The sequence below is a fragment of the Malaclemys terrapin genome, chromosome 5 (genome assembly GCF_027887155.1).
Source record: "Malaclemys terrapin pileata isolate rMalTer1 chromosome 5, rMalTer1.hap1, whole genome shotgun sequence".
Taxonomy (NCBI): Eukaryota; Metazoa; Chordata; order Testudines; family Emydidae; genus Malaclemys; species Malaclemys terrapin.
The window spans coordinates 62,852,516-62,874,502 of record NC_071509.1 but is presented as its reverse complement, the minus strand read 5'-3'; the positions used below and the strand labels follow the sequence as shown (position 1 = coordinate 62,874,502).

Genomic DNA, 21,987 nt, shown 5'->3' with positions numbered 1-21,987 from the left:
AGTGATGTATCATTAAATACAGAAGTCTCTCCCCTTTGCCTTTGTCCTCAGTGTGACCCCTCCACAATTTTTTTTTTTAAATCTGCATATGAGTTTCCTCATTATTCTTCATCTTATAAGGTGAAAATTAAAATCAAACCAAAACCCTGGTCTGCACTAAGAAGAAATACTGTAATAAGGAATGAGGGAATGGGGTTGGTAAAGCGTTACACCTTCTGCTACTAGATCACCAGTTCAAATCTACCCTCGGTCAGGAGTAGCTGTTACCAGCTGATGGCAGTTCAGTGGACTATGAGAAATGAGCTGGTGGTCTCTGTCTAGTTTGCTGAGGTCAGGTGACCCCATCACCAATAGCACATGACAAAATTGCCACTATTTGGCATTATCACACTCAGCCAGAGGGCAATGGTGGGATGAAAATGGAAACCCTCTCACTCCCCCTAGCCCTGGTTTGAGGCACATTGTCAGATCAATGTGGGGAAGCTTACAATGTCAGTGCTCCTGTAGCTGTCATTAGAGGACTTCAATTTCCAAGTCTGTCAAGCTGACATCCTTCACTAGCACAATATGAGCTCAAAAAAAAAAAAAAAAAAAAAAGAGAGAGAAAAAAGACAAGGAGATACATTAGAGCCATAGAATTCACGAAAACAACCGGGAAGACTTGTTTATAATTAGACTTTTTAAATAAATTCCAAGTGGAAATGGACCACTTAATGGGGGAGAGGGGAGTAAGACAAAGTCACTGCTTGCATATCAAATAAAAACCTATGAAAGCTTCACAATCCTGTTAGGCAGAAAGGAAGCTCTAGTATTGCTGCCAGCCCAACTACACTTTTATTTGACATGCAAATTTTTATTCATTGTATTATTTTATATCACGTACTTAATTTTCTTCATCTCATAGAAGACACTGGTTTAATATAACGTACTGCTAGAACTTCAGTGCTTGATTAGCTTTTGTCTTTAAAACAGACCATTCATTTTTCTTGAAGATTTACTGGTGATTGATTTACAATTTGTATATACCTTTCCTACTGTGTTTTCTCAGCTGTGGCTCTGTAATTTACGAGGTTGTACTCTTTGTAGCCTCTTGATGTTCCCAGCTATTAATATACAAAAAGGAAGGGGATGCCATAAAGTACTGAGAGGTTCCTACTTCCAGATTCTTTATATCCTTGCAGCATTGTTTGTTCAGGTTACTTTTTTCTTCTTCTTCTTCTTCTTTTTGGAACCAACAGAAGAATTCAGAACTAATGGGAAAAAAATAATTCTTTCTGTACTGGTTTTGATTTATTTTTCTGTTTTATGAGGCTTTAAGGAGGGGGCTTTAGCTGTATGCTGGTAATTATCAACAAAATATCCTGTCCTGTCAGGAAATCCATAAAAATGTTATTAAAAGCTGTGGTATTTGTATGCCTTTTGGGTATTCAACGCTGTACTCAAGGCATGACTAACCAGCATTTTAGACATTACTACCAAGAGTTTGAAATGTGCTGTTTATGGCCTGTGCTAAGTCTCTGATGGAATTATGTGGACAGTAGGAAACCATGACATTTCTAATACATTTGCCAGTTTTGGTTTAACCACCTCTGTATGAGAATATACCAATATTTCACATTTCTATAGTGGCTTTCATCTGAGAATTACGAAGTACTACACATATATTAGCTAAGCCTCACGACATCACTGTGTGATAGGGAAGGAGTGTGTTGCGGGATATACACACCCCATCCCCCTTTTGGGGCAGGGAAGGGTTGTGATACTGCCGCCGTCACAGTCTTCCTGACAGTCTTTAGGCCAGAAGTGGCATGGCCCAGAGGCTGGAGACCCTTATAGTGGCCCTTGGGGTCAGGGCAGCTCAGGCCAGTGGCCAGAGTCAATTCCAGCAGCCCTTGTGTTCAGGGCAGCACAGGCTAGTAGCCAGAGTCGATCACAGCAGCCCTTGCATTCAGGGTAGCACAGCCTAGCAGCTGGAGTCAATATAACCGCCCTCAGGTGCAGGGCAACATGGCCTAATGGCCAGGGTCCATATAACAGCGCTCTGGTATGGGGTCGATCAGCTTAATGGCCAAAGTAAATATCGCAGTCCCTAGACGCAGGGAAGTGTGGCCCAATGGCCGAAGTCAGGATAGCAGCCCCCAGCTGGAGGGCAGTATGGCCTAATGGCCAGTACCCAGGGAGGAGGAAGGGGCTGCCACCAGGGGGATGACGGCCCGGGTCGGGAGGCCTGGGCCCACCCGACTCCACCAGGCCTCGAGCAAGGGCCCTGGCAGTGGTGGAGTGGACCGCCACTGGGTCAGCGGGGACTCCCACCGAAACACGCCAACCTCACTTGGGCAGGAGATACCACTCGCACACCCTCCCTGGTCACTTTCTACCACGCTTCCAGGCACTGTAGTCCATCAAGCATCAGGGTTTCCAGGCTCCTTAACATGGATGTTTCCCTGCTGCTCTGTCAGCTGCAACCCTCCAGTCTTGCTCTCAGAGTCTCCAGTTCCCAGAGGCAAAGGCTGTGATGGCTCTTCATCTGGAGCCTCTACCCAAGGTGTTTCCCCTCCAGTGGTCAGCCCAGAATGAGCCGGGCTGCTCCCTTTTATACTGAGACAGTAGTTGGAGCATGCCCAGCACAGTCTGAGGGGTGGGACTTCCGCTGGCCAAAGTGTGGGGTTATCCTTCTCTCATCCAGTGCAGGATATACACACCCCGTCACAGGGTGTAAAATACATCTGAGTAAAAATAATACAAACGCCAGCTAATTGATGGGGGGATAAATTTGGGAGGCTATAATGCTGAAAGAGACCTCAGTGTGACAGTGTGCAGTGAATTAGACAAGAGTTTGCAATATGTAAGCATAGCAAAAGTCTAATGCAATTTTAGCCTGCATAGGTGGACACATTTCAGAACACAACAGTCCCTCTCTTTATGGCTCTTTTGTGACCATGCCTGGAATGTTGTGTTCATTTCCAGTTCTCCACCCCAACCAATTAAAGATAGCTATTGACAAATTGGAAAGAGATCTAAAAAGATAAACAAAAATATTCAGAAGGAAGACTAGTGAGATGGATTGACTGACCAATGGATGAGACGAGTAAGGAGAGATTAAAAGAGCTTGCCTTTTTTCCACATGAAAAATATTTATGGAATCATGTAATTAATTACTGTGTCATAAGGAATTAAAGGAATGTTATCATAAAACATGGTTTTTCACACTTTTCCACACACATTCATTCACCTCTCTTCTCATTTGTAGTCATGTCACACCTCTGTTGCAAGTACAGCAGTTGTTTACAGGGAAAAGTAATATTAGGAAAGTATGTATTTTTAACTCTTTAATCTAATTTAGCAGTGAGAAACATGGTGGAGAGTTAGCCCCATATGACTAGCCAGCCCTCGATGACCACTAAAAAGTGCTCCATCATCATTGTCCACAGATCATAGGTTGGGATGAATCTGCTACCATGTAGGTGGCTATTTCTGTTCCCTTTAGTTGAGCATACTAGGAAATACACCTCTACCCCAATATAATGCGACCCGATATAACATGAATTTGGATATAACGCGGTAAAGCAGTGCTCCCGGGGGCGGGGCTGCGCACTCTGGCAGATCAAAGCAAATTCGATATAACGCAGTTTCACGTATAACGGAGTAAGATTTTTTGGCTCCCAAGGACAGCGTTATATCGGGGTAAAGATGTATTCTACTTTGTGCTGTGGTCAGTCCATGATGTCAAATGCTTGTCCCATCCAAGACAAGATAAGGAGTTCAGACCAGAAGGCTGTGACACAGTATGCCTTCTATAGTAGGAAATTAATCTATTGTTGGCAACTGAACCAATGCTGAAAACTTTGTTTACTAGCTTAGATGGGATAAAATAATCTTCAACGTGCTTCCAGAAAATATGACTGAGACTTGATTGCACACAGTCAGCCACTCATCAATATCCTAGTGTAGATGGGGCTTTTCACCATCAGCCTGATTTATGTGGATTTGGGACATGGTCCTGAATCTCCTGTCGGAGGAGTTTGTGATGTGTTACCAGGTTAGAAGGGATATCACACAATGGACAGTATTGTAGAACATTCACTCTGAATAGTTCTGGCAATTGATTTAGGAATCTCATTTGTGGACCGGATGGCAGGCACGGTCTTCTTTATTTTTTATTTAATGTAGTCCCTTATTTTCTATGCTGGTTTTCTATACTTTGGTCCCTGGCTGTTCAGTTAATTGCATCTCAGAAAAACAAGAGAAATTGCATTGACAGAAAAGAAAGTCAATAAATCCTCTGCCAGTTCTACAACTGAACGATGTGTTTTATCTTTTATAAAATATCAATGTTTTATTTAAGGAGGGGAGGGTTATAAATATAGAGATGGAGATCTGGTGGAATAAAAGAAAATCTACACTGAAGAACTTGTCCGAACTCATATGCTGGACCAGCACTTCTCTATTGGTTTTATCAGTTTCTGCAAAATGTGACCATCTGTTTTTTAAATATACATTTCTAGCATAACACATTTCCTTATGTTTGCAGAAAAAACCTCAATGCTGTGCTGTATGATAAAGATTGACAAGAGGGACAGAGATAGAAACAGTAGCTCTGAGTGATGTGAATTGGTTGGTTCATAGCAGTGGAGTGTTAAACAGGAAACTTGGTGTAACCATTTAAATATAAAAAATCTTAAAACTATAAGAAGTGAAACTGATATCAGAAACACACAACTACTTTGGGATTCTGGGCAAAAATTAAGTAGAACATCCCTGTTTTATTGCTCCCCCGCTTTTGTCACCTCTCCATATCTATCTACTTTTCAATCAACAAGTGAGTCAGTCAGCCCAATTGTGCCAAATCTGAAAGGGCTATTGTAAAGCTTAATTGGGTTTTGTAAAGCACTTTGAGAACCTGAGATGGAAGTTGTTAGATAAGTGTAAAGTATTGTTATTAATTGCGTAGAGCTTTCTAGATGATAATGAACTGGACAAAAAAATGTCTGGATATGTCTATACATGAAATACTTGGATTGCAACATGCAATTCAGATGGCTTGAATAATAGTCATATGATGTCATGTTATCCATATCATTCAGTAGTTACTGTGTCACTCCAATCAATAGCGAAACAATGCTGAGCATTGAAATCACAGATCTTGCCCTCAGCTCTGTGTTTAAAATGCTGGGGGAATCTATAGGTTTTTAAAAATTGCTTGTACATTTAGTGTTCATGAAAGTAAGGGTCTAATTGCATTAGCCAATGCCAGATTTGGTGGAGGCAGGTATAGTGCACACAATTATCTTCAATGACTGAAGCTCCTGGCTATTCCAGTCTATGGTTTGTACTGAATTTGAGACTTTGCTTTAATAACCAAGAGTAGATCACTAACACCAATGATGAAATCTTCGGGAGAAGGCTAAAGAGGAGAAAAGCTTCACAAGGTGGTTCTTGCAGTTTTCCACAAGTTATTTTGTCAAGTGAGTGGAGCTTGTTTCCCAGTGGAATGAGCTGAGTGTCTGTGTCCCTACCCTCATACATCTTGATAAAGGTACTGGGCTTCTGTGCCTGCTCTGTGCTTCCACGTCTACTTCTCCAAGCTCCTCATCCCAGTTCTATGGTACTATGGCTCCTGGTCATGGCTGCCCTTGGTGCCTTCCTTTAAAGGGGTTCCACAGTGTGTAGAAACTGCATGTAAAAGATAACACTGCCTAGAGCATATTACCTTTCGATTTGGTAAATCAATGGGGTCAGGTCTGGTGGAGGAACAACTTGCATCTTTCTGGCCTGCCCCAGCTGGCTCCTACCCAACACAGGCTTTCTGTCCCGAATATATCCAATCCAGGCTCTCTCCTGCTCCCACTTGCCACAAACAGATCAATGCACTTTGAGCTATATTTTTTAAATTACTCATTCAAGAGTGAGTGGCAACACACTGTTCACAAGTGGTAGATGAATACTTGAAACCACCAATCAAAAACTAAATCTGATAAATGAAATTGCAGTCATCTGAAATGCTATCTGCCAACCATCCTATTTAAGAGGGATAAACAATTTTTATGTCATTATTATCTGTTTTTATGTCTATGCTATGCTGTTTCAAACTTTTGTATATAATGTGCAGCTTCCTGGTACTAGGTGATGTATCAGAGTAAATAGCCAATGTGGCCAGACAAGGGGCTGTTAGCAATGTGTGCTGGTGTTCCCAAAGTGAACTACAGAATAGCTTGAAAGTATCATTGGAAAAATCATCAACAAGTGATAAATAGTGAAGGGAGCTGGAGAAGAGCTTATTGGCCACTGTGGGAGGTAGGAAAGTTAGTAAATCAATCCCACTGGCCAAGCAAATTTGATGGATGAGTCACCAGCATGTGTGGGAGGTCGGAATCAATGTCCATGCAGGCCAGAGGCAGAATAGATTGATAGAAAAAGGGCGCTCAAGGGAATAGGACTGGGGAGAGGCGTGTGAGCGGGAAGTTGAGACCAGAGGAAAGTTAACTAGAAGGAAAGGTGGGGTCATGACTTTTCCTACGTAATCTTTACTTGTAATTCAGGGGAGCTTTTTCTGCCTGCCTAGTGAGGTTTGTGGTAGTCTTTGACTTTGGTATGAAGTGTTGTGATTTATTTCCATTGATCCTATTTCTCTTTTCCATGAAAGTAAACTTTGGTTTATTTAAGCTAGAATGGTGTCATTGGCTGTATGTGGTAATTGCTGAGAGCCACCCTGAGAGGAGGCTTTGACTTCTGAAGACAGGCAAAATGAGTGTGGAGGTCTGAGGTGGGAGTTCGCAGCCTAGGGCTCAGACCAGCAGATCTTGTATCATAAGGTGATGATGGTGCTCTGGCTGATGTCAGACCAAAACATGAGAAAGGACCAAAGACAAAGTGGGAGATTGTAGAGCTTAGGGGCATAGGTGACTGATGTGTTTAATGACTAAGCTCTGCATAACAAATAATGACTCATGATTGACTCATGATCCTTGACTGCCACCCAAAAGTGTGCATGGTTGGTGCTGCACCATGGTCCTTTCCCCACTTTCTTACTGCCTACTTATCTGGGTCCAGCACTGTGGGGAGGGAGACTGTGTGCTGCAGTTATTGCCGCTGCTTGGTGTACTCCCCAGCAGCTCTGGAGGTAGCTGAAGCACATAGGTTCTCTGCTGACGGAATGTCTCCAGTTGTTGTCTTTGGTGCAGTACCTCTCGGCCTCCCCCAAGCTTGGCAGTGGTTTCTACAGGCACAATATGATTGCATCTCATTTGCTGACTTTTAGTTTCTATGTTCACTGCTTCAGTACCTTGAAAAGCAAGGCGTTAAAAGAGGACCTCACCTTCTTTCCCCAATTACTCCTGTTACCCTGGAAAGAGCACATTGTGCTAGGAGCGTTCTGTGCTGCAGTTCTTGGACAGGTAGAGTAGCTTTGAATGGAGTGAAAGCATAATCCTTCATTTCCTTTTGTTTCTGTGGAGTTTAAAAATCACTTTATTTATTTTTAACAATCTTTGTGTGAATTTACTGCTTGTGGGAGGCACCAGGCTAGTATCCCTAGAGGTGGCAGCTCTGTATTTATCTACAGATCAGAGGCAACAGTGCAAACTGCCCCACTTTCTCCACTAGGCCTCAATTTTGCTCTGCTCTGACCATTTCTAGGGTTGAAAGGGTCAGTCTCTCTTTTCTAAAGGGTGCTAATAAATACAATGCCAGTTGTGGTGGTGTGTGTGCTATGCGCACCTGTCCACTAATAAATGGATCCTAACAACTTACTTCATATGGGCCACATAAGGGTGATAGTAAATTCTGGTCTCTACTCCAGATGCTAGATTTGAACCTGAGACGACAAGCTTTATATACTTTCATCTGGGCTGACAGTATTTTTCCATGTCAACTTTTAGCCTGCAGCAGAATTGTTCGCAAGCTAGTTAGTGGGACTACTCATGACGGTCAGCACTACATCCATTATTATTTTTATTTATTATTTGTGTCACTGTAGGAGCTAGGAGCCCCAGTCAAGGACCAGGGCCCCATATGACAGGGTGTTTACCTCACACCAGCCCGGAAGGGATTAAGGTAGTCTAGACAGGCCAATTAACGAGATAGGCTCAGTAACTCTTAATTAAGGATGATGCTAACCTGGACAGGAACAGGCAGGGTTTCTATAAAGCTAAGAGGCTGATACCAGAAGTGGGCTGCAAGGGGAAGTAGTCTGCACTCAGTCCCTGACAGGAAGGAGGTGTGTTGGAGATTAGTGGGTCTGGCGAGAAGCCATAGGGGGAAGTAGCCCTGGGAAGTGGAGATAGCTTGGACAGCTGGTAAACCCAGAGGAGTCAGAGGATAGAAGGAGGAAATAGAACAGAGCCCAGAGAAGTAGCAAACAGGTCTGGGAGTAAGTAGCCCATAGTTGCGGCACATGGGGTCCTTGCGCTGGAACCCCGGAGTAGAGGCTGGGCCTGGGTTCTCCTACCAGCCACTGGGGAAGTGGCACAGCCTTGGACATACAATGGAGGACTTCCTGGAACAGCAGAGGGGCATCTTGTCCAGAGAGACTTTGACAGACTCCAAAAGGGGAGGACTATAGTGACTGTCCAGAGGGCCAAGTCACGAAGAGAGATCAGCCAAGTCACAAAGATTACTCAGAGTTCTGGAAGGTGAGATTGAGATGACGGGTTGAATGGCCACAGGAAGAGGGATCCAACCAGTGATGAGCTAATCCTCAAATAAGCCACAAGGAGGTGCACCGGCGGTGAGTAGTAAAATCTGTTATACCTCATTGTGCTAGGTGCTGTACAAATATAAAACAAAAAGACATCTCTGTCCCCAGGAAGCTTACAAATTTAATTAGAAGTGTTTACAGATATGTCCTAGTTGATGTAGAGATACCAATGGACAGTGCTGTTATTTAATACAGCTATGTTTATACATGCAGTTGGAAGAAAAAAAACCCAAACAGATTCAAAAGGTTAACTTTATTATAATACCCCTGGAAAAATTATCCAACATGCAAGCCACATTATCTTGTGCAATTTATTTAATATGTAATTTACATGCATATTTTGAGGACTTTACCATTTTAAAACAATGTTATCATTCATCCCACTGATGATTAGTCAGTATAAGCTTCAAACACTGTTTACACTGTGGTATCTCTATTTTTGTAAGTGAGAAGTGGACCAACGTGACTACATTTTGATGTAACAATCAACCAGGAAAGACAAGGTGTTCTAGGATTTTTTTTTTAAATCTTACATTATTTACAAAAATGTATACCATTTCTTACCGAAATCATGCAGTGTTCTTATAATTATTCACCCATTCACAATCAATCATTGTTGAAAGCATCACTTAGAACCATGGTTTTAAAAATACATTCACCTCAGTTATGTGTTACACAGATAAGGAAACTACAGGCAAAATGCTCTGATTTTTGAACCAGAGCATGAGTCAGTATAGTGGTACAAAAATACCAAAAAAGCAAGATGCACTTCTAAAACATATCCATTTCTCAGTTCTCTTGGAGATGACCAACTTGATGTAAATCTATTACAGAATTTCCCTTTCACAGATCGAACACATTTTGAAGTGCTTTATCATAAGATAAAGAATGGGGAGTACTTGTGGCACCTTAGAGACTAACACATTTATTTGGGCATAAGCTTGGGTTTTAGCCCAAGAAAGCTTATGCCCAAATACATTTGTTATCTCTAAGGTGCCACAAGTACTCCTCGTTCTTTTTGCTGATGCAGACTAATACGGCTACCCCTCTGAAACCTGTTATCATAGGATGTTTGCACTAAACCCCCATGAGATTCTCATACATTCTGAAAATGTACTTTGTGATATTTGCAAAAACTCAGAATTTTTGAATATGGACACTTACTTTTCTAACTGTTACCCACAAACACACATGCAGTAGTGGGGCAATGTTGATCTCATTTACTGATCTAAATGTGGAATAACTCAATTGAATAGTTATTCCTGATTTACACCAGTGTAACAGAAATCAGAATCTGGCCCTGTGCCTTTATGCTCTTTGTTTTCTCTGTAAGAGAATATTGAAATCTTTTTATTATAGGATTTAAGTCTCCAGAATGTCAAGGGATTAGTGTGTGTTTTATATATCCTGTTGGTTTTCAAACAAAACTTTGTAATTTAGTCATTTGGTTATCTTTTATACCGATAATTCTCTCACTTTTTAAAAAAAATGTGCTCCAGTGAATTCATTGAGCCTGGCCCATTAAAGAGCAACGGGGAACTTTGAACAATAGATGCTTGTTTCACAGCCGCTGCAAATGCTTAGAAAGCCCTAAATTGCCTTTTATACTCAACAGCCTGATAACGAAGGCTGATTTTCTCCCCCCCGCCCCCAATTGATTTGATGGTTCACTTGAGTTTTAAAAACACATTACATAAATCTTTACAGCTATTACAGAAGTCTTTTGTCAAGTTTAATTTGATTTTTTTTCATGCTGTAATCATTTATCCTTAAATTAACCATACCAAACCAATCCAAAATGTGCTTTACTCTGGGTTTGTGTGCTCATTAATTTTTAGAGGTTTATTTTATACAGGAAGGACCCTAATCTTTCCACAGGAGTTCATTCTGACAATGTGCTGAGCCCCTCCTTTGAGGTAAAGCTGACTGCCCTCTACTTCCATCAGCATCATGAGGAGTTAAGGGTACTTAGGGTCCTTGCAGGACCAAACCCTAAATGTCTCTTTTCTAGATATGGTGGGTTTTTTACAATGAAAACATTTAAAAAATAAAATTATGTAAAGATGTGTAACTAACATTTTGAAATGCATGTAGCTCCCCCATATTTAACGTCAAGCAGTACAGCAGCAAAATATTTTAACAACTAAGCGAAATTAATCTTCTGAAATAAATAAAGTAGCTATTGGTTTAGGGCCAGATTCTACCATTTTATGTTGACTAGAACCTAACTCTAACTATAGTGTCAAAGTAAAATTGGCACAATCAGCTTCTTAGTTGGGATTTGCTACTTCTGCCTCCCTGTTTTTGTTCAGGTTTACCTTAATATCTTGGGACTTTAACCTCCGAGATGAATTGCCTTCAAGTGTATGTCTGCACTGGAGCTGAAGGTATAATTTCCAGCTGGGGTTAACATATCCTGCTGGCTCTGATCAACCTAGAGCACTAAAACTAGTAGCATCCTGTGGCTACAGGGGCAGCAGGATGGGCTATCTGTTCTGAATTCAATCCTATCTGAGACCCTAAGTATGCACTCAGCTAGCCCATTCCACTGCCCATTTAGCCATGACTATTTTGGCATGCTAGATCGATCAGTCATATCTACCCAAACTGGAATTTACGCCTTTCAGCTCCAGTGTAGACATGACACCGCAAGAGTCTATCCCTATCTAACTTTACCAATACAACTTAAGACTGGGTTTGAGGTCCCTGTGATGAAATATTCATTTTGTATAATTTTTGGTGGTCCTCCTGTCATCCTTGTTGTGTGAGAGATGGCTTTGAATGTCAAACCTGGATATCTCCTATGAGCTCCTCCTCTCACTACTATAGCACTGGCTAAAGGATAAAAAGTCTTTTGAAAGTCCACCAGTATAAACCTGTCTCCCTGCTGCAGAAAGCACCTTCTGAAGGGAAAAGAGCCATATGTATTGCATGATCCATTGCTTGAATGGGAATCACTTAAAACCATGCTCTTCCCTGATGCTGCTGGTAGAAAAGCAATAGATGCTGAAAACTTTCAAGAGTTCAGCTGATGTACTGGAACAGCGAGAACTTGTGGTGTTGTTTTGCTACTTCTTCCGGAAAGAGACACAAACCAGTTGTGTTCCAAACTGTTCTATTATACCTGTCACTGGCATATTTTGATTTATGGCTAAGGCCTTCTGCAGCATGGTTACATCTCATTTCTTCACTTGTGCACTTCGAATTTATTGTGTTTCTATTTTTCTCTTCTACCTTCTTTGTTGAGTGCATGTGATTGAGAAGTACAAATGCTATTCCATAGAGTTAGAAGGGCCAGGCCTTCCTGTTAGTTATACAGGTATTCAGATACCCCACTGATGGGTGCAGAATAAGATTCTAGCCATTCTGACAGTGACACGTCATCAGAGCTAACTGCCATTAAATAATTTCAGATTTTGAGTGTCTCAGCATGGGAGGGATGGACTAGCTGACCTCTTGAGGTCCCTTCCAGCCTTACATTTCTATGATAGACAGAAACCTGGAAGAATTTTGGCAAACGGAAATGAGTTTTCACCTTGAAAATCTATAGACAAGACTCAGTAAGCTGGGCCTCAATTAGAAAGGCCCTGTATTCTGCAGCAGACTGGAAATTCAGTGGCCATTTCATTTAGATGTAACTGGGAGGTTTTTAATGAATTAAGTAGAAAATGAAGATTGCAATTAGCACAATAGTCCCTGTGTTGTTTATTCTGATATGGAATGCAATTTATTTTCTGCCTTCTCTCTGCTTTCAGTTGTCAACATCATGGAGGTTTTTGCATTGACAGTGCATGCCAGCATCACAGAACTTGTTTGGGGCTTTTGCCACAGTGGGGCTTTTTGGGGCTAAAACATATTTGGCTGGATTTTTCTGCTAAAATGATCAGCAGTGAAACAGTTAATATTTAAATTGTCATCTTTTGGTTTCAGAGTCACTGTCCTATTTAGAAGAACAAAACAGTTCATATCTCCCAAAGCTACTGAATCAGTAGACACTCGAGTCACATTTTCAAGGTTTTTTCTCAAGCTTAAGGGCTAAAAATATTCTGTTTTTTTTTTTTTCTTCTTAATGAATCTTAGGTTCCGAGGTAAAAATATGGGTAGCAAATTTGGTGGCCTTAGAATTGTGAAATAAATGGCGCCCTCTGTATAGGCAGGTGGTACGTTAAATTTAAAAATCACCAATGGGCTCTTCTAGTAAACTGCCACATAGATGACCTGAGTTCAGGTTTGGCCTCATTGTGGAACTTTCACTCTCTGCTTGCTCTCAAACTCATTCAAGTCCATGGTAAAACTCTTCTGACTTGAATGGGTGCAGGAATGGCCTCTGTCTTGGACGGTTGAGAAACAACAAATCCTGCATCTTGGCAGAGGATTAGACTAGATGATCCTTGTGGTCCCTTCTAACCCTAGGTTTCTATGGTTCTATGAGCTGAGGGGAGTGATGTTCTTAAGGGAGAAGGAGAGACAAAGTGTGGAGAAAGAAGGATGTTATGGTTCTTGAATGCTCCCATGCCTACTTTTTCTTAGGGTTGTGCTTATTGTAGCAGAGTGGAGAGAGGCTGTTTATTCCTGTTTAAAGGAATGGGGCAGTGTACACCATGCATGTAACTGCTTTGTGAGGAGAGGGCAGGGCTGTAGCAGAGATAAAGAAATAATCCAGAATAAAACAATCAGTAAAATTACAAAGGCCTATATCCAGTCTTGAGCCCCTAACTATGCAGAGGTGAAAGCGTCTCCTTAGTTAGATATGGTAGTATAAGGGGAATTCATTCTCTATCTCCTGGAGTAACTTTCTCACTCACGTTCACAATGGGCTACATTCTGCTCTCATTGACGCTGCTGTATATACTTACAACAGTGTAAATGAAAGCAATATTTGGTTTTGCATTTGTTATAACCACTGTGATTTATCCCTTGTGTAACTTGAGGGATGAATTTGGGTGAATAGGTGCAATTTACCCAGACAGTATTCTGTTACTGAAGCCATTATTCAAATAAAGAATTCTAAAATTAAAAAAAAAAAATCAAGTTACTGGTCACACTGACCAATATTGTTTTGGGGACAGAGTAACGAGATCTTTATGCAAACAATAAAAGTAGAATTAATGCAAGCACACAGCTGCTCCACTGGAATAACTGTGCCAAACTGGCATTATTTTTTAACATACACTCCACTCTGGACCAGGATCCATTGTTTGATAGTGGCTGTATTCCTGCAATATTGCACATGATGTTGTAAACATCGACCGATCTGATTGGAGGCGCCCTGAAGTTAGATTTGAAATCTGAAACAAAGAAATGCAAAGAGATGTTTTAGTCTCTGAATGGCAGGCAGGATTTAACGTTGGATAATTTCTTTTGCTTGAGGTTTTGAATTGCAGGAGCATCCAATAAACAAGGAATTAGGTGGGATGGGGACCTAATGTCTTTCCAGAGACTAATAGAAAGTCTTGTGAGTAGGACACAAAATTATCTGTTAAAATTAATTGGGCAAATAAGAAAAGAGAATGGAACTATTAAACATAGGAGCTATTTAAATGTTTACATGTTTGTGCATTTAAACATTGCTCTGCTGCCTTTTCAGCAGACAGTTTTGCTTTGCAATGATTGTGTGAAAGATTCTGAATCTATTTTTTTCCCTCATCTGTGAAGAGCATGCACTAGTCGATATTTAAAGGGTCTGACAAACTGGGACTCAGAAATTCTCTATGTAATGATGCAGCAGGTGTATGATATAAGTAATAACCACATGGTTATCAAAGGAGCTACTCTGTCTTGATGAGCCCTTTGCCAAGACTAAAAAAGAATACCTATATTTCATGTAGATTTAAAAGAGCTCAAGCCTAGCTGAGAACAGCAAGGTTCAATGGATTGGAAACTGTTTTGGGAATTAGGAGACTTCCTGTTTAGCCCTGGGCAAATCACTTGATGTCTCTGTGCTTAGTTTCCCCATCTGTAAAATGGGGAAAATGGTACACACCTACAGAATGTGTTCAGATCTGCTGATGAAATCCTGTGCACCCTGTATATTAGTAGTAGTATAGAAATAGCATAATATACGCAACACAGAGATCAGGATCTGAGACTCCACGTCGTCCCAGATAATTACGGGTTGATTGGGAAGTCTATGATAGTGTGCATGTCATGGAAGTGTACATAGCAATACATCGTGAGTTGCTAGGGCCTGGAATAGAAGTGCCAATGTGCCAAAGATCACTGAAGGATTTAAACAATTGAGGATCTCAAACAATACAGGACCTATTGATGGGCCCATGTGCGAGCCTTGGAGTACATTAACAGGAAGGGATACTCAATGCTGATCCGAGGCTTGGGTGATCATAGTGGTAGGTTCCTGCACACTTACCATCAGGTGGCCATACAAAGTGCATGATGTCTGAAGGGCAAAGCAAATGTAATCATTGGTTTCTCCCCTAGTTTCACATAAGATATAGAGGCTAAAAGGAGAACAACCTTGCTCTACTTTCATATGGGCTGTGATGGAAAGGCTCCATGTCCAGAATTAACTTCTACATCAACGCTCCACCCAAAACACTGCAGCACTGTGGATCTGCCTTTTCTCTGAAGCTATTGTAGAGGCGAGGCGGAGTGTGGTGGGGAGTTTGTGATTATCTGATCATTCATTTGGCCTACCTGGCCCATATGCGAGGAAGAATCCCCTCATGTTCATGAGCTCATTGTCATATCCATGCCACCCATTCTGCCAGGCCTCCTTTTTCCCTGTGCCATTCTCCCAAAATGGAAGTTTCTCTTTACTCTGGGGGAAGAGAAACAAAACACAAGTTAACATATAAATGCCATAAGAGGGAGCCTTTAAATAATGAAGGAACTGGGTAATTAATAATGTATCGTAACCTTTATTTTGTAATGGAGTTTATGTTCTGTCTCCGTAGTCATAGGATCGTAGTAGTCAGAGATGGAAAAGACTTATTAGATCATTAAGTCCAACCCCTGAAAGGGCAGGATATAGTCACCAATAGGGGACATAGCAAGTATATTGAAACGGCACTTGATTCATTACAATAGAATTCAACCGTAAAAGGAAGGCACATGAGAATATCCTTATATTGTTATTACCTTCAATTGTATACAATGCCACATCTTCAGGCCCTGAGCCTGAGGGCAGCTAATGGGGAAGATAACCTTTTCAATTTGTATTCCCCTCTTCTTTGAATGTTTCTGGTCGGTGAATATAGATACAGAGCTAGTCCATATCAATGAGTTCTTCTATGGCTGCTTCCTAGCAATGCCACTTTCTGACCAATTTCTGTCGTTCAATTCAGTGGAATAATTTACATGTAATTTTGTCCTTTGCCCTCATTACCAATGTCATAAAAGCCAGAAAAGGAAAAGACCTGTTAAAAAAGTTGGTCCATTTCATCCAGTCAATCCAATCAGCACAGGACTCTTCCCTACAACAAATTCTCAAATGTTTTGTCCGGTTTGCTTGCTTTATTATTGAAGCAATGAGGCTTCCTTTAGGAGGCTATTCCTAATCAGGTCTGTGGAAGTTTTTGCTGAGGACATTCACCCTATGTTTTCTTTTGCTTAGTTTCATACTATTGCTCCTAGTTATACCCATGTAGACCACTCCAACAATGCTTTTCCTTCCTTAGTGTTCACATTCTTCAGATACTTGTACACAGTTATCGTATCTCCAGTTTGTTTTCACTTAACCATGTTACACAGAAATAGTACTTTTAAACATTTCTCCGGAATCAGTCTCTCCAGCTCCATGGTAACAATTACTTAACAAAAATTCATTGTAGTACTTTTCATCCAGGAGGTTCCTAGAGGTGTTAACAACTGACATGCAAGCAATAATGGAGGGGTATTTCCTCCATCACTGGATTTCATCCTCCCTGGAATGAAATATTGCAGCTGTTGAACAACACACAATGCCACACAAATATTTTAGGGCATGAAGTAAAGAAGACAACGTAGTTATCTGAAACTGCAGAGGGAATTTATGAAGACCATAATGTAATTATCAAAGTTGGAATTTTGCCAGAACCCTGGAGTTAACACACCTACTGTTTTTAAAAGGACCATGAGTCCTGAATGAACACAAGTGGTCAGGAATCAGGATCTCACTTTTACATCTCATCCAAAAAATGGCATGATTAGCAGTGCCTACTAACACCATGCTTGGGCATCGGATCAGGACTAGAGCTGGGTGACCAGGGAGAAATAATTGTAATCTCTTCAGTGACTTCTAAATAATATTTCACTTCATCAATTAATGATATGTTAAAATTCTCCTGACTGATGAGTAACAGTGGCACTGAGTGGCCAGGCCCCAGACTAGAGAGATAGTGTGTGCACCTTGTATCCATAGCTCCAGTAAACTCGGACCAGTGATGAGACAGACTGATTTAAGATTCATTTCCATTTTATTTATATTTATTATCTGATTTTATTCTCTCTTCTTCCCCCTCCCAAACAATTGACCATGGATAGAAACTGTGGGATCTATAAAAAAAAATATGTATTGTAAAGTGTAGATCTTTAGGCTGCTAACTGCAGGAACCCCTTGAGTATCCATGCATTTCTTTGTATAACAGTCAGCAGATGTACAAGATAATTGAACAGTTCTAGTTGACAAATTAAATCTGTTGCCTTGTCTCCATTGATTTCACTGACAGCACTCAGAGCAAGCTGAAGAGAAAATGGACTCAGTCTGCCTTTTTGTATAATCTTCTACTATAGTGCCTGCCTACACCACTATTCTGCTTAATGGAGTTCCAGGAAACTAATTGGCTGCTCACTATAGGACAAGTTGTATAGCATTTGTTGGCATCCACTCAAGTCATGCCAAGTCTTATCTAAGTTGCAAAGTTTCTTTGGAGATATCATGACATGGCTGAAGTTAAACCTTTTAAAAGCACTGTCAGATGTTATGGACTCAGCTGTTTCCCTAGGAATGCCAAACTCAGGAAATAGAATGCCTTTCGATCACCAGCCCAAGAGTACAAGGAGAATAGTACCTTACTGCAGCTGTGAAATGCAGTCAGAAACATAGAAACTTTTTGCTGGTATTTGGGTGAGAAAACATGTTACTTTCTTTTACATTGGCAAATGGTTGCATAGGGTCATTAATAGCACTGGCTTCAGGCAAGCATAGTATGGGCAGGTGCTATGCCACGTTCCCAACATAGTGTTCCCAGGACACCACACTCCATCCTAACTCGCAATAACTCCCCTTGCTAACCCAATCCTGCTTCTGTTGAGAAGAGAGTACCAGTAGCTCAGAACTGTGCCAGCATGTGCAGTGATTTTGTGATTTGCACAAATGGGAGCTAGGATGAGATTTGACAAACCTATTTCTCCTATCTAACTTAAACCAAGACTGAACGTTGATCTCTAACAGTGAAATGCTAATGTACAAGGCCACACAATTCCCTAACCCTCCCGACATTCTAAGGTTCTCCTACATACTTATGTTTGTTTGTAAGTACAAATTCAGCTTGTTTAAACTGCAGAAAGTACAGCAGTAGAGGTACGTAACATAGACAGGCCAGCAAGCAAAGCATTAAGTATTGAGATATTGAAACACAAATACATTATATTGAAAATTAAATTGGAGTAAAGAATGAGTAATGGTTCAGGAGGAACAAAATAGTATCAACACCGAAACCAACAGAACTTATAAAAAAAAAAAAGGGCCAGCGGGGAGTATTGAGCTTTGGATAGTGAAATACAAAAGTGAAGTCTGGAACGTATGGAGAGGGTAGAATTCCAGAGACATTCCCCCTTTCTGCTCAATAATAATGTGAGTAGTGCTCAGAGAGTACTAATAACAATGGAAAGTTTAAAAAAAATTTAAAAGGTGAACACAATAGGAAAGAGCTTGACAAACTCTTTTCAGTGGTTTGGGCAGAAAAATAATTGAAATCTCAATTATTACTTTAAAAATATGACACACAACTTCTTTTTCAAATCTGAGTCTCAGATAATGAAAATACACCCAGAGTGAGGAAGAATTGACTGACTGAATGAGAGGGCATTCTTGAAAATCAGAAACAATAGGGAGGAATGGGCAGAAAGACAGAAATAATTTTGTAGTAAGCAATGTTTGCTCTACTGTTGTTAAGGATTTGTCAAATTTCCATTATTTAAATTTTTTTCAGTATTCATAAGTGTTCTGAATGTTAAGCTGGTACTGAACAAAAGGTTTTAAAAAGGTTTTTTAAAAATCAATTAAAGAAAATGGTTTCAGATACTTTTTTTATATATTCTTGAAACTCATCAGTGGTATTTAGATTTTTAAACTAAAAATGTGCAGCTCACCAATCCATATTCACGAATGATTTTTTTAAAGGAGGCATTTAGGTAAGTTTGTGAAACTCAGCATCACAAACTAGAGGTGTTATGTTGAAAATGTGGCAGTCAGATAACTATATGACAGGCATAAAAGGAGCTGTTATGTTTAGCTATGTTAATTTGTGAGGCAAGTGTGGTATAGTTATTAGAGAGAGAGACTGGGAGCCAGTACTCCTAGGTTCTATTTCCAACTCTGTTACTGACTTATGTCACCACTAAGTGACTTTGGACAAATTACTTAACATAGTGGTGCCTTCATTTACCTGTCTATAAAATGTGTATAACCATAGTTACCCAACTTCAGGATTGTGAGGCTTAAGTAACATTTGTTGTTAAAGCTGCTCGAGAATTTTTTGAGGAAATGTTTTTCACCAAAAAGTTATTTGTCAGATCAGAAATTATTTGTGGGAAAGAGTTTTGATGAATTTCCCAACTTAAAAAAAAAGTTGGAAAAGAAGTTTTGAAATGGTTGAAATGTCACCTTTTGACATTTTTGAAACAAAAAAGTTATGGGCTTTTGGTTCAAAACTCTTTTAGTTTCCATTTTTTTTTCAAGATTTTGATTTTTTTTTTGGTCCCAGTTTGAGATGGGAAAACTATTTCTTGCTCAACCCTAAATGCAATGCACTTTGAAAGACTTGCATGAAATATCAAATACTAAATAATAGTAGTAATATTTTATAATAATGAAGAACTGTTATGAAAGTCTCTGTATATACAAGAGTAACAAATTCCACTTTAAAAAAAAAAGTGCTTAGATATTAAACTCTGTATACGGGGTTCTGTAATATTTAATTACAGTTTGCCTACTAAAATTCATCCTTGCAGTTTCAATTAGATAAGGTATTCTTCATTTCCTGTCTTCGGACTGTGGTTGCTACTGTATGCACTGCAAGAGGGTCTGATCCTGCAAGATGAGTGCCTCCCGGGAGCATTTAGCACCTTTCTGGAAGGCACTCTGAAATAGCCATTGTATTCCACCCCCGAAAGTGATTGCATTTCAGTGGTAGTTAAACTGAGTCCTATGCATAGAAATCAGTGCTCTCTCGATTATGTATTCCTTCCAAAACCTGAGTTAAATAGGAGTTTTGGATATATAAGGAATGGAAGATTATGAAATACTTTGTGAAGTGCTTTACATCTGTGAAGTGCTTTGGTTTCCTTTTGGATAAAACAGCCTACACGTGTATGTCAATTACATTTTTGATTTAAAAAAAAATTTTTTTTTCAAAATAATTACACATAACTACCTGTGTGTGTGTGTGTGTGTACGTACACACACACACACACACACACACACTTCATTAACATAGTTGTGCTTATGGCGGATAACAAAATGCCCATCTTCAGCCACTTGTAAGCATTCACTTACATACACCTAAAACAGTTACTTTCTTGCGTAAATGCTGATTTTTTTTATCACCTTTGGGCATGGATTCCTTATAAATAAGTTTTTATCTATAACAAAAAAAATCCATCCCCTTTGAATTACATAGAGGGTGGGGAAATTACCAGAAGCAAAGGAATTATTGAAAATTGTAGTAATGTAGAGCTTAGTGGTAGGGAGATGGTAGCAAATAATTGGAAATGGGGGGAAGTCAAGAGAGCAGATAGTATTTTTAAGGGACAGTGTGATGTCAGAAGAGTACTTGGGGAACCAAGTCAAGGGTACTCTGGTGGAGGAAATATTGTCATACATTAGGATAATCTTAGGTAGCAAAAGAAAGTAATCCCTGAACCTAACCTGAGGAAGGTTGAAAGGAAAAGGTAAACTGGATGAAGAGGAAAAATAATTATATGCAAAGGGGAATAAGTTTCAGCTCTTATTATACCACAACTGGACAAAGGACCAATCTTAACTTAGATTTGATGTAGTTATCACACTGTTTGTTTCATTTAAAATACATTTCTAGTATTTAAATGTGGGGCAGTAGTATTTATCCCAGCTAAACTCCGAGTCAGTAGTATAACTCACCATTAATCTTATAATTTTACATCTTTTTTATTATTCATTTTATATATTATATTTTTTAACCAGACTGGTAAATCAATAATTTGTTCATACACATTACCTCTGCTATGAACCATCCTTCCTCAGCCACAAGAGTTAAAGGAGACACAAATTTCCCTTTTTTGTAATAGAATCTATCTGGAATTTCCTCTAGGCTATAAACATTCATGTGTTGCACAGCTTTCAGTTTATTATGCACCTGTAAAGGAAACAAAAGTTATAAAACCATCTGCCTGTAAAAATTGCACATGTATCTGTTGGTGAGGGAAAACTTCTGCATTTTTAAACCAGATAGCTTATCTTCATAAGTGTCCAGTTCTGTGCACCAATACTCATTAATGCATACAAAAATGAGACTTTGCAGGTGCAAATGGGTGTTTATGCAAATTTGGTAGATGTGTTTTAGGAGGCTCCTTTGAAAATTTGTCCCCTACACACACCCAATTTGTGTGTATACATGTGCACACATGCACATGCACACTGAGCTACAGCACTGGAAACAATTATGGAGATACTGAGGGTATGTCTACACTACCCGCCGGATCGGCGGGCAGCGATCGATCCAGCGGGGATTGATTTATCGTGTCTAGTCTAGACGCGATAAATTGACCTCCAAGTGCTCTCCCATCAACTCCTGTACTCCAGCGCCGTGAGAGGTGCAGGCAGAGTCGACGGGGGTGTGGCAGCAGTCGACTCACCACAGTGAAGACACCACGATAAGTCGACCTAAGTACGTTAACTTCAGCTACGTTCACATAGCTGACGTTCCGTAACATAGATCGATTTCCCCCCCTCCCCCCACTCCAGTGTAGATAAGGGCTGAGTTAAACAGTGAAAACAAGTGTGCTCTAGTAGGCAGGACCACCTGGGGCTGGGGTGGGGAGGGAGAGGATTTGAAGGGCAGTTGCCCTGGGCCCCTGTTTGAGATAATAGCTCT

General features: G+C 40.3%; 1 protein-coding gene across 2 annotated transcripts in view; it reads right to left on the bottom strand.

The window, feature by feature from the left end:
* Window positions 1–8,929: 8,929 nt before the first annotated feature.
* The window catches only part of ENPP6 (ectonucleotide pyrophosphatase/phosphodiesterase 6), a 90,717-nt gene continuing 77,659 nt past the window's right edge, over window positions 8,930–21,987 (bottom strand). For both annotated transcript variants that reach the window (XM_054029001.1, XM_054029000.1), the window contains exons 6-8: window positions 21,112–21,249; window positions 15,350–15,473; window positions 8,930–13,983 (exon numbers count right to left, since the gene is read on the bottom strand). In XM_054029001.1, the coding sequence (XP_053884976.1) occupies window positions 13,778–13,983; window positions 15,350–15,473; window positions 21,112–21,249 (468 nt within the window). In that variant the 3' untranslated portion in view covers window positions 8,930–13,777. The remainder of the gene's footprint in view (window positions 13,984–15,349; window positions 15,474–21,111; window positions 21,250–21,987) is intronic.